Raw genomic sequence first — 13,147 nt, forward strand, 5'->3', positions numbered from 1 at the left:
CTGAAATATTTGGAATATCACAATGCTATATTTAGTTTTCATCACCTAGTCAGACTAAAATAGACCAGAAAATGAATTACATAAAACTCTGAAGACTTCACTAAAATACCAATAAAGTTACAAGTTAGAAATTTAAATTGTTTATAACAAATTATCAAAGGTTCTTTTTCTAAGGAAAAGGAAGCAAAGGGCTAAGGAAGTAAAAATAACAGCATGAGTCCTCTGACTTAGGAAAGAGTAGTCTTACAGGACTAGCTCGGAAGTTTTCAATTATTCACATTGTTCAGTTGGGAATGAGCTCTAGAGGACAGGATAACTACCATTGTTTTGGCTTGCATACAAACTTCATTCAAGGGAAATTAGTGTAACCAAACAAGAGGGATTTTTGTATCTTAGAAGCCTCTTTTGTGTAAACACACACATGCTTCCATGGATTCAGTCTTGTACTAATGCCAAAAGTATTGGTACAGTAGCTTGCTCACTAGAGCACAAAACAAAGGACATTTGCATAAGACTGAAGTTCATCTGTTAGAATTATTATTTTTGTTAAACTGTATTTTGCTTCAAAAAGTAAATATAAAGTGGAGTTATGCAGGCAGCATAAATAGTTTGAGGATATGAATTTAAGTGCTAATTTTTTCATTCTTCATCCACGATATGAAGCTTTGATAAAAGCTATTCAATTTTAAACAATGAAGCATGGTTGAATGTCTATGGAATCACATGTTACATCCACATTAATATCAAATATTCAGCATCTGAATACAATGGTTACCATAAGAATTAATTATGATTGACCACTAGTAATTGTAATGTATTGCCAGACTATCTGTTGGGAATTTGAGCTACATACTTTCAGGTGACTCCAGAAGCAACTGTGTACTTTTTTTAGACACATCTTAATGACCAACACAATTTATAACAAACCATCCTTTCGTGGATTTGCCAGGAACAGAAACAATAACAAGTTATTTAAGTTATTTAACAATAACAGTAAGTTATTTAAGCACATGCCTGACTTTAATTATATGAGCAGTCACATTGACTTCCTGACTTATAACAGGAAAAGAAGTCACTGCTTGCCTTCAATGCTTTATCCAAGGTCATAAAGTTTTACTCCTTTATACGTGAAATTTCTTTTTCATTATGGCTTTAACACACGCAATCCTAAATTTAAAAAACCACTGAGTTATGAAATTATCCTTGATTTTGTGCTTGATTTTTCTTTGTGATCTAGGATAAATATTCTGTAGTAATTGTATCTGTCTCTCATCCACCATTTCTAAAAGCCAATGAGATCAAGTCTTTCTTTTGAGACCCAGAAGTTTGATACCACAATCCTGCACTTTATTCTGTAATAATTCAGTTTCAGTATAAGAATACTTTATTAGATTTTGCTGTCTCATCAGACAGTGTTCAGCTGGGTATTTTTACCTTCTTGTTTTCCCTAGTCTCTCATTAACTTTCTCAGCCTTTTAAGTTCTACATTGCACAGCATCCTGTATGAGGCATAACCTGGACATATTTTGTGCCAGTTGCTGCGATAGCAGTCTCAGACTTTTTTGTTTTCTCCTTTTGGGTCTATTGAATCTTCCATTTCAGTGAGGAGTCCTGGGGTTGGATTTGGTTACTATTACATCCCAGTTTTGCTGTTCTCCCTGTCCCTGACTTTAAATCATCATCTCAAATGCAGTAGATTTAAATATTAAATGTAATTAACAATAAAAGGTAACATTTCGTTGAGAAAGATGAAAGTGTGTGTGTGTGTGTGTGTGTGTGTAAAGTATCTATGTTAATCCATCAGAAAAATGTGATTGTTACACTGTACCAGTACTTTGGTGAATTCTTCTGAACCTCATCATCTTTTGTATTAACTTCTGTTGAATTTAGGCAACTGGCATAGTTTTAAGATACAAGTAACAGGACAGAGTAATTAATTCAAAATCTGCTAATTCAAACTGGGTATTTCCTTAACTGAAACATTACCTTACTCCTGTTCTCAGAGAATACAGTCCAACCTGTTAAGGACAGACAGGATTTATCACAATAGCACCAAAAGAAATGAAGTAAAATTTTGTAATTAGATACAAGAAGAGTATACTGCAGTAAATAATTTGAGAGACTGGACACAGTAAATATTTCTTCTGCAAAGAACAGTAGATTAATTACTAGCCAACTATCCAATTTAAGGCAAAATCCTGCACCGACTGAAATAAGAGTAAATTGAATAGCAATTCATTCCTGCTAGTGTTTGGTATTTTAACACATTTCTGTGACTGGTTAGAGGTGGACTGATTCTATACAGTTTATAACCTTACAATTGTCAAAGTCGAATATCCAAAATTACTATGGGATTGGTAGTAAGGATGGCAGGGACTTCTTGCTCTTTGCTCCCCTCTTGAGAAGCAAATTGCCTGAACATGGATGGAGCGGGAGAGGCAGGGATGTAGTTCTTCTCTTCCACATCTCCCACTGGCTTGTGCAGTGGGTCCAACACCATAAGCAGCAATTAGCTCTGCCTGTAAAATTCTATGGGACTTCCATGTAAGAGTGATGAGGGTTTGAAGCCACTCCATGGCTGTTACTGCAGTTTTGAGGCCACATCATTTCTTGGTGGAGGGAGAAGGGAAAAAAATAGTAATAGCTGATCCTCTAGCCCTCCACTTTCTGCACCTGAACTTGGACATAAAGTTGACCTCTGCACCACTTATATATCCTCAAACCAAATCCAAACCTCCCTCTTTCCAGCAGACCTGCACCACTTTCACTGCCAGGTACACAGACATGGAGGTTGGTTCAGGACTTGTCCTTTAATGATTGACATTTATTCTGAAAAGAGGTAGGATGAATCTGGCTCAGATGACTTTATGCTGGTAATGTTTAAATTCCCATTAGTCTCACTAAGGTGGCTCAGAAAACTGAGCCACAAAACCTTCATGAATACAGCACCTGCGTAGTGCTCAAAACATGGTAGTGCTGTACGAGGCTCTTGTCATATTAAATATCTACAGTGGCAACTTTTATGTGAAGAGTGGAAAATAAGCAATCTCTTCAGGAATGAACCAGTGTGAGACTTTGATTACCTCTCGCCCTGGAGAGAGCTGTCCTTCCAGGATAGAGCTGAAGGTATTGGAAGGGCACTGAGGGAAAGGTTATATTGAGAGGCTTTTTCACCACGCTAGGGATGTGAATCAATAGAGGCTTTCAGTTGTCAGTGCAACCAATCCCTAAACCATGAGTGCAAATATTTACTTAAACTGCAAAAAAAGAGAATTTATTATAAAGAGAAACATATTTCCATTCCTTTATTTAGTCATAAAATCAATATAAGCGATTCTGTGATGTGAAGGATTCAAAGTGCTGTAGCACTGTACTCACTGAGTATACAGCTTATTTTCTTAGATATAAGCCCTCAATGTACAAGGAGGAAAAATGTCAGCACAGCATCCACTGTCTCGGCATAAACACTTCTGATGCTGTATGTGGTCCTTTTTATATTTAATTTTAATCAGAATGGCCTGGTATCTCCCAATTCCATACAGCTTGCTTTCATTTGTGCAGAAGAAAGTGTAAAGTTGCTGATAATTTTAAACCCCCATTTCTGTGACACCTGCATGATATTCTTTCATATTTGCTGAATTGATAATGTTCATGGCAGCAGAGTATACTGAGCAATAAACTGCTTTTGTGGCTGATTAAATGCCAAAGTGAAGTGGAGATATTCAGCAACTGCAAAAATCGTTTATTTAGTGTATTCCAATGCTGTGAACATTATTCCTGTTACACAAGATTTGCTATACCCTAACTTACAGAAGTAGAAAAGAAATTGGTTCTTGTGAGAGTTGCAAGTGCTGCACACTTCATTCTCACACTTCACACTGATATGACATTGGAAAGTGTATCTAGGTTGATCAACTTGAGAAGAGGTTGGTTTGGAATAATTGTTCAAGGGAGTACTAAGTGTGAGTAAAGAATTAAGAGACTGGACACATTGAACCAAATTCACCGTTGTTGGTAAATGACACCTTCTTGCACTAGACTTCACCCATCTAACTTGCAGTAGGCAGCTGCTGTTTCAACTGCCCTACCCTGAGATTTACACCTGGGGAGGACAGCTTTAATCTCCACCAAAGGATCCACAGAAGATCTGCAAGTAGAGGCTTCAGTGACAATGTAGATGCCTGTGTACCCTGAACATACTTCCTCCTGTACCAATGCCACTTGCAGGTCTGCTGAAAAAGGAGTTGCAACCATTTTCCACTGCTGCAGCCATCTTCTCGAATGGCTTTCTGGCTCATCTAGAAGCCTGTCTGGACCCTGTACTTTGCCTGGTCCATCATGTCAAAAGGAAGGAATAATGCTACATTTTTCTGGGATAAGATAGGGTGAAATTCTTGTTTTACAGCATAGAGGACAATATAACCTTGCAATATTTTTGTCATTAAGATGGCCCTTCATGGTAAAATCCACAACATACATATTTTTTCTTACATTCAAATTAGATCTCAGATACCTAATGCAGAATGAGAAGAACAATAATCTATTTTGAAGTCATCTATCATCTCTTTTCTATATTCTGTGTATGGTAACTGCTAAAAATAAATTTCCTCCTTTGGTAGTGGTCGCCCTCTAGCTTTTGACAGAGGTTCATTTCCCTCTCCCTTCTGCCTCCTCCCCCACTCCTCTGATCTTGACCCAGAAGAACTCCCATTACCCGAAATATTTCTCTGTACATGTTCTGAAGGAAGGAAGGGTATAATGTTTTTTAACTCATCTTATAGTTCTTCATTATTTTCTTCAGAGATCTGTCTCTTCTGTCTTAGGCCCACTGCCATCTTTCTCTGCATACTGGAAGCAGTTGCAACTAAGAAGGCTGGTGGTCTCCAATTGAGACTGAATAGTGAGTGCACTGGGCCTGCCATCTAACACCCTGTCTACACTTACCTGTGAGATTTGGCGGCAGTCGATGGGCGTTACGAAAAGTATGCAAAAAACTTGCGTAACTCCCATTGACTGCTGAGCTTCTCTTCTGTGCTCCGTCTTCACTGCGCTGCACTACTTGTGTAGCTGGTCTTAGTACGTCGATTTCTGGATTGACTGAGCGGGTCTGCACTGACTGCTCAGTCGATCCAGAGAAATTGATCTGATGGTGACAATTTGCCGCTGTCTGTGTAGCCATAGCCTAGGAAGCAATCTTCATCTTTCCCTTGCAGCATGATGATTCTTCTTTACTACATAATGTTTTGGGGTTTTTTAGTTGTTTTTTCAAGGTTGAGTACTAAGTGACATACATATAATTAAGCAAAAAAAGAAACAATCATTACAACTGTTAGCTCAACTCTACTGGATGTGAGAAGCAGGAAATTTAGTGATCAGGACTCTTAAACTACCATTATTCTAGAAACAGGCTATTAGTAAAAAACCTGGAAATGGGGATCTCAATTAAATCAAAGGGTTGCCATTCAAAAGTACAGTTAGACCAATTATAGAGTCGGTCCAGGTACAGCTGGCCAAGATAAGTGAAAGAAAAGATATTTTCCATGTCCACATATCATGGATTTACAATTGCTTAATGGGGCTCATTCTGCTCTCAGTTGTACTAGTATACCTGTACAGACTTCAGTGGAGTTACTACTTGTAACAGAGCGTATGTCTACCCTGCAAAAAAACAAACAAAAAGTCTCACCAGGAGTCTTAGAAGTTGGGTCAAGTGACTTAGGTTCATGCTACGGGCTAAAGATAGCTTTGAGACCCAACTCCCTTGCTGGGGTCATTGATGTAAAGGGCTGAGAGATGTCCATTGAAGGGAGACTGCAAGAAGGAAGTTGGCTCCTGTGGCTGGCCGTGGATCAGCGGAGAAGAGACCTAAAGGGAAAGTCTTCTGGGTCCCTGCAGCCTGTTTTGCGATAATTTTGTTAGTGCTACTTTGTGAGTTTTGTGTTTGAAGAATAAAACTGTGCGCTGAAGAAAGGATGTCAACAGACTTTGGGACATGGCATTAGTCCTTCCTGGGCTGGGGAAGACAGGCCAGCAACCTACACTCCAGATTCTCACAGAGGCGAGATCAGAATAATTCCAAATGCAATTACCTCAAAATATTAAAGTTACATAGCACCAATATCTCCTACTGCAGTGATTCTTCAGCATTTTACTTCTCAGATCACTTTGTGCTAGATAAAGCCTCTCATGGCCCTCCTCCCATGTAGCATGGTCAGTTGTGGTTGGACGTATTCCTGGAGGTTTCATCACATGACATAATCTTTAATTCCTGGAGACTCCAGGACAATCCTGGAGGGTTGTCAACCCAACTCGTCCCTCTTAAGAGTCCTGCTTTATGAATCACTGCTTCATTCTCAAATTGCTTCCTCCTGCAGACTGCTGCAAAGGTCTCTACAGAGCACCACTGGACTAAGGAGCATATTTTGAGAGTGCAAATCACCTGGTATCTAGCCTTGTATGCTACCAGGGAAAAAGGAGATGCAACATGAAGTCGTACAGGCTTCATGTTGGGAAAAAAAAAATATGGGTCTGTTCCAGGTTTACACAGGTGTGCCGTGCTTTAGGGAAATGGTTAAAGAGCAATCAATCCTTGTGTGAAGATTGCCTTGTAATGCTGCTAAGGTCAGTGAGACCTTGGTTTATTTGCCACATAAGTGCTGCTTGAGCAAGTTGAGATACTGTAACACCCGTAGGAACAGCCTTAACTTGCACACCTGAGGTTTTTCTACATTTCAGGTTTGTGATTTCCTGCACAGCTTGCTCATTTGGGACAGGCCTTGCAGTGGAGTGACTTGGAGGAAACTAATCAGAATCTCATCAGCATATCCTCCTGCACTGAACAATATCTATGAAAAAATATTAGGTTCTGCAATAGTTACGTAGGCTCATACAGAAATGTTATTTTCATTTACTCAATATAAAGCACAAGCCCTTCTCAAATCATTTGTACTAGCAACTGATCATAGCAGGCTTGATCCTGCTTGCCTTGTATATGTGTAGTTCTGACTGAAGTGGATGGGAATTGTGTATGCATAAGAATTGCAGGATAGATATGAAAATGAGACAATTAAATGGCTGAGGTTGGGTTTTTTTGAATGTACAGATGTATTTATGTACACATAGAAATATAATGGATTTTATTGGAGTAGGTTTTTGGAGTGGCTGATTAGTCCCCTGAACTAAACTACATCTTGTCCATCACAGCAACCCATATCTCCCCTTTTATCATATTATTGGAAGTGGAATAATAGAACTGGATCATTTAACCCAAACAACAAAGTAATTTCAAACAAATAAGAATTTCAGTGTGTTTTTCTGGCTTTACAACTTTTGGTAATTACCAGATATATTAGAGAGATATGCATGTTACTGAAGGTATTGTATTCTCACTATTGGCCTCTATCAGGAATCAGGATCTATTCCAACTCCTGACACAATCTCAGCTTAGTTTTCTTTTAAATCAGACAACAATCTACGGTGAAATAGACTTTCTGACCATATTTGTTTTGGGGTGGTGACATAATCTAGTGGCTAGAACACAGGACCAGGAGATGGAAAGCAGGGTTCTGTTTCCAGTTGTGCCTGTGTCTTAGTATGTGATATAGGGCTAGACACTTCATCTCTCTGATTTGGTCTGTCCGTCTATAAAACAGGGATAATAACTTACGTTTCTAATATACTTTGGGGCCTCCAGTGTAGAGTTCTCAGTAGTGTATTTATTATGGTCATGCTCATCAATATGAGCAATGAGAATTAAGTTGAAATGTTGAGACAAGTGTCAAAAAATAAAAGCTTTCTGAGGTTACAACTATTTAATGGGGAGAAAATGGCTAATTTCAGTCTCTTGAAGAAAAAGTCTCTTTGGAGAAAATAAGGTGCTTTGATCTTTAAAGGACAGCTTCCCAGTGTCATTACATTGAATCAGTTAATCTCTCCCTGTAGTTACCTTATTCTGGCTTCCTCATCTGCACCCTCTTTCATGGCCTCAATGTTGAGCTTCAGATCAATGAACAAACTGCTACTGTTTCCAACACAGACTGTCTAGTGAGCTCTTCTACTTTCGTGCACTGCCAAATTCTGACCTCAAATCTGGCAGATTCAGGCTAAAGAGGAGATAAGGTTCAGTAGAGTCACATACATTTAAACCTGGCTGGCTCTGCCATATTTATTTACATTGCATGGGCCAATCAGTCACTTGACCTTGTCCTTGATTTGTCATTGAAGTGTATAGGTTACCACTTTTTATGGCAGAAAAGTTTGCCTGAAGTGGCATTGGATTGCATATCCTGCTCCATCCTTCTTTCCAGGCGACATCTGAAATTCAAGGCAGGTCACCTCCCCAGTATACATGAGCAGCATCTCAAGTTGAAATCATCCATTTCTATCCCATCTTGTTTTCAGATAGACCAACAACTCAAGCAATAAATGAGTCCAAAAAGTTCAGAGGGAACCATGCCAAGGGAGATCCAGTCCCTGCTTTGTTTTTTATGCTGCTGAGTACTAACATCACTGTGCCTGGTTTGCAATGTTTCACTCTCTTTGCAATTTGCATTCCAAGGTAAAATACCTACTGTAATTTAGGCAGGGACACTATCTCATTCATGTACTGTACACCCCCAAGCACAGTGTCACTGCACAACACATAATACAGAATAATATTTGTGAGTTTTTTCTAGTTTCAGTATATAGCACACTGTCAATGTGAGATACAGCTGCTTAAGCGTCAGGGGATCACTGTTTTATCGTATGTGCTGATAACCTCCCATCCCCCTAAGTGGTGTTAGATGGCGCTGAACATGTTTTATTTTGAAGAATTTTATTGTATGCTGCTAAAGAACTTGTTATGTATCCAAAGTTCTGTAGTGACACACTAGCAGGGGCCTTGCCTGCAGCAGAACCAGTCTCCCGGCAACCCAATGAGCGCAGCTGGCCCTGATAGAAACTCTCTGATTGACTGCACCATCTAATTGGCTGAAGGAGTTAGCAGGCTGATATTCAAGCAGTTCAGTTGCTGCTCAATGCATTCCTAGCCTGCAGCTGCACTTGGTCCTGTCCCTACCTCTACTGACTCTAGCCCGGCTCCTGCCCCAGCCCACACCCTAGCCGGTACCTGCTCCTGCTTCAGCCCCCAGCTCCTTCCTGATCTCTGACTCACCAGCTCAGACCCTCGGTTCCACCTTCTGACTGCAACAGCAGTTAAGCCTTCATCTTAGGCTTTGGTTTCTGACTCCCAGCTCCGAATCTTCACTAAGCCCTTCCGACTGTGACTCTGGTTAACCTTTCGGCTTGGGCTTTGATCTCTGTCTCCCAGCTACAGTGTTTGGCTTCGCTCCGGGACCCTCCCCATTTGGATTCAGCTCAAACTGGTAGGCCAGACTGCCCTCGACAAGGTCATTGACACATACATAACCTCAGGAAATCAAGATCGGTACAAGCTGAACTTTTTGAGGCGACTTCCCGTTAAAGAGGGTAATCCTCAAAATGCCCCCAAACATATTATGTACCATGCTTTTGTTAGAAGCCCACTTCCATTAAACAATCCAGACTAGTCAGTCCTCTGAGCGCTCATTTAAGACAGGTAAGGTTTAACTATGCTAATGAGTCAAAATAAAACACCTGAAACACAGTCCTTACTCAGCCCTTATAGGCAGAACTCATAGTGAAATCCAACTTCAGGATTGGGCCCTAAATTAGTTACAGAATATAATTATGGATGTGGAAACGTGATTTCCTATAGTGGGTGAGACCAATAGCCCATCCAGTCTGGTATTCTGACTCTTATCTGAGTTTCCAGTGGAAATTGGACCCCTCCTCCCCTTCTCAGACACGGACAATGCACCAGGTGTGCTGTGTTGTTCAGCACCATGTAGTGGGAAGAAATGTTTCTTTTTTTATGTGGGAAATTACAACACAAAGCTTGGCTGCTTTCTACCTGCATTTTAAAATGAAACTTTAAGCATTATATTACCGTGCTCCTATACTTCTTAAACACAGGTAGAGAGTACAGCAGCTCCTCCAAAGATGGATTTTGCTCTTTTGCATAAAGGAGTGTGATAGTAATATGTCTTTCTAGTAGATTAACAAGGAAAGACACAAAATCATCTTCTACCTTCTGCTACCTTTAGTATTGTTTTCCTCATGATGTCTTCATTTTCTTGATCATGTGTAAGGAATGACAGGAATTTGAATAGCGCACTTGAAACCTAGCCAGAGTAAAACCTTTCCTTTGTTGACATAGGCAAGTTTGTTCATGTTCTCATAATTCAAGATTGCCCTGTTAGAATTCTGTGTTTAATAATATTCCAGATTTTGTTCTCAAAGATCTTCGGCTTTCTTAAAAATTCTACTCCCAAGATCCTTAATTTACATCCTGGGGTCCCCACTTACAAGAAGATGATAGTGCTGAGCCAGCCAGGCCAACTTCACAGCACTGGGAGAATCTTAACAGGGAAATCTACAGTTTCCTCTTGAGGGCAGCTTTTAGTCCACTTTGCATTGTTGCAGTGGCACAAAGCGGATTTAGTGTGGACCTAGGATACGGCCCATTTTATGTATCATCCCTATCCATTTGACACACCTCTGTGAATTCACAGCTCCATTTAGCTCCCATTGGAGTCAATCAGTTCTGCGAGAGTTGGATCAGAGCTGCAGAGTGGATACGTACAAACATATATTAAGGTGCTAATTGATGAGGCAAACGTAAAAATTATTCACACCGAAAGTTAAACAAGACTACAAAAAAAATAGGGGTTTGATTTGTTTTGTTTGAATATTTTATTGTTGTGTAAAGACAGATTTATAGATAAACCAATAGATACATATATAGTTACAATACATATTATTGTAAGTTATTACTGAAAAAGAGAGATTTGTTAATGGTATGGATAGTTTTTCCTTAGTGTGCTCTGATAAGTAAAACTGCGCTTTTATTGATAATACTGAATAGTAGCAGAATTTGGTACCCATGTATGCCACCCACTATATTACATTACAAGTATATATATATGGTAACTGACTGCATTACAGTAGTATCTGAGCACCTTGCAGTCTTTTCTGTATTTTATTCACAGCAACTGTATATGGTAGGAAAATATTATCCCCATTTGACAGATGGGAGCTGATCTGAGACAGAAGAGGTTAAAAAGTAGATTTTTAAAAGCAAAAGTGGCACGTAAGCATCTACCATCCATTTGAAATTTAATGGACAGAAGGTGTTTGTGTCTGCTGTTTGTGCCTTTGAAAGTTTACCCCAAGTGGCTGGTCCGCAGACACACATGAAGTCTGGGGTCAAACAGGGAACTGAACCCAAGTCACTCGAGTCCCAGGTTTGTGGTCCAGCCACTGGACTATCTTTTGTCTCTAAAGGAAGAAAGAGAACATCTTATTGTCACAGTTGTGCCCATTTTAACCATGTTATTTCTGTGTTGCCATTGCTAGTAGGTCCAATTCTCAGAACACCTTTATTTTTTCAGGTCTCTTGGAAACCTCCTCTTATACTGAATGGTGAAATGCTTAGCTATGAGATCTGCATGCCTGACCCACGAATTACCATCACCAGCAACATTTCATCAATGCAAAATCATGTGGTAACCAATCTGATCCCTTTCACAAACTACTCGGTCACGATAGTAGCTTGTACTGGAGGCAATGGTTTCCTGGGAGGCTGCACAGAGAGTTTACCTACGCATGTTACTACCCATCCAACAATTCCTCAGGGCGTTAGCCCCTTGTCTGTGACTCCAATAAGTGAATCATTTATTGTCATTTCCTGGCAACCGCCCTCTAGGCCCAATGGACCACATTTGAGGTAAGGTATAGCAATATGTAACCGAAGGGTGGGTAACACTGGGTTTGTATCTTTGTAGGACTTCTGGAGTGAGCACTTCCAGATGTACATACCCTGGAAGTGGAGTTCTATGCCTCTGGTGATCCATGGTTTAATATCACTTCAGCATTTAATTCACAAATGAGACCAGAGGCTCCCCTCTGCTTCCCTAGTTGTAGCCTAGAAAGCACAGCGTAAGAAGTGCCAGCTCCGTGGCATGATCTCCCGTTTTTTTTCAGACCCTGTGGAAGCCCCTCCTGGGGTTCAGGCTCCAGGAGTGGGCTGTGTGCAAGATGGTGTGGCTGAAGGGCCAGCAGAATTTCCCTGTATTCTCCTCCACTCAATCAGCTGAGCAAACCATTTTGAGTTATTGCTGTGTGAGTCTGCATTAATTTGTACACGTTCTGCCTCTGCACTGTGGAAATCTAGCTGAAACACCACAGTAAACAAGGGAACACATTGTAGCTGTCAGAGCAGTGTCATCAAAGAGGCTAAAATGACACTGCAGGAGGGCAGGATACAACGCAAAACCAACCCTAACATATATAGCTCTGAGCTGCCTGTGCATCCTGGGATGCACACAGATCTCAGGAGAGTTGTAGATTTTGTAGGCTGAAACACCTGCTTGTTTTTGCTGGTGGTTTGTGGGAACAGACCACCATTTGAGGAAGAATTAAGAAAATTTTTTGAGAAATATAAACTCAGAGAGCCTCCAGTACCCATGCTTGTTATTCCTACAGATGGGAAGATGGGGCTATTGATAACTTGGTGACATGAAATATTCTTCAAAATTGAAGATTGCTTCATTTTCTGTTTGGTTCACAGTGGTGTATATGATAAATAGATTGTGGATGAGTAGGGAAGAAAAAAAAACAGCAAGATTCTTTGGAGCTTCAGGGCAAGGGCAAGACTGAAATGGGTTGATCAGAGAAAGGCAGGCAGGACTGTTCCCTGGAAAATAGGGAAGAGTGCCCTTCTGTGTGATCTTGTCCTGGGAGCTGGACAGAAATACATGCAGGACTTTGGATATTGATTTAAATCCATGCTATGCCATCTATAAAATAAATGAATGGCAAATTGATATCCTTCATTCTCATGGTGTAGGGCATCACAAAACTTATCCATGCATTGAGGCATTTGATATTTTACTTTATACCTAGCTCACTTTTATAGACATGTATTATTACACCACAGCATCCTCCACAGCTTCCTTCCTGGTCTTTCTTAATACTTAATTAGAGTGCACTACTGCTGAATGTCCCCTATTGCATAAAGACAGTTGAAACCTTTCAAAAGCAATGTACATTTCCCTGAAGTTGACAA

General features: G+C 40.2%; 1 protein-coding gene across 1 annotated transcript in view; it reads left to right on the top strand.

The window, feature by feature from the left end:
- Window positions 1-13,147, top strand: part of USH2A (usherin) — a 511,874-nt gene that overhangs the window by 339,935 nt on the left and 158,792 nt on the right. Inside the window, exon 41 of the mRNA XM_067564962.1 lies at window positions 11,472-11,806. Within this exon, the coding sequence (XP_067421063.1) occupies window positions 11,472-11,806 (335 nt within the window). The remainder of the gene's footprint in view (window positions 1-11,471; window positions 11,807-13,147) is intronic.

Source organism: Emydura macquarii, unplaced genomic scaffold (assembly GCF_026122565.2).
Source record: "Emydura macquarii macquarii isolate MOO-44397 ecotype Brisbane River unplaced genomic scaffold, CSIRO-AGI_Emac_v2 contig_2676, whole genome shotgun sequence".
Taxonomy (NCBI): domain Eukaryota; kingdom Metazoa; phylum Chordata; order Testudines; family Chelidae; genus Emydura; species Emydura macquarii.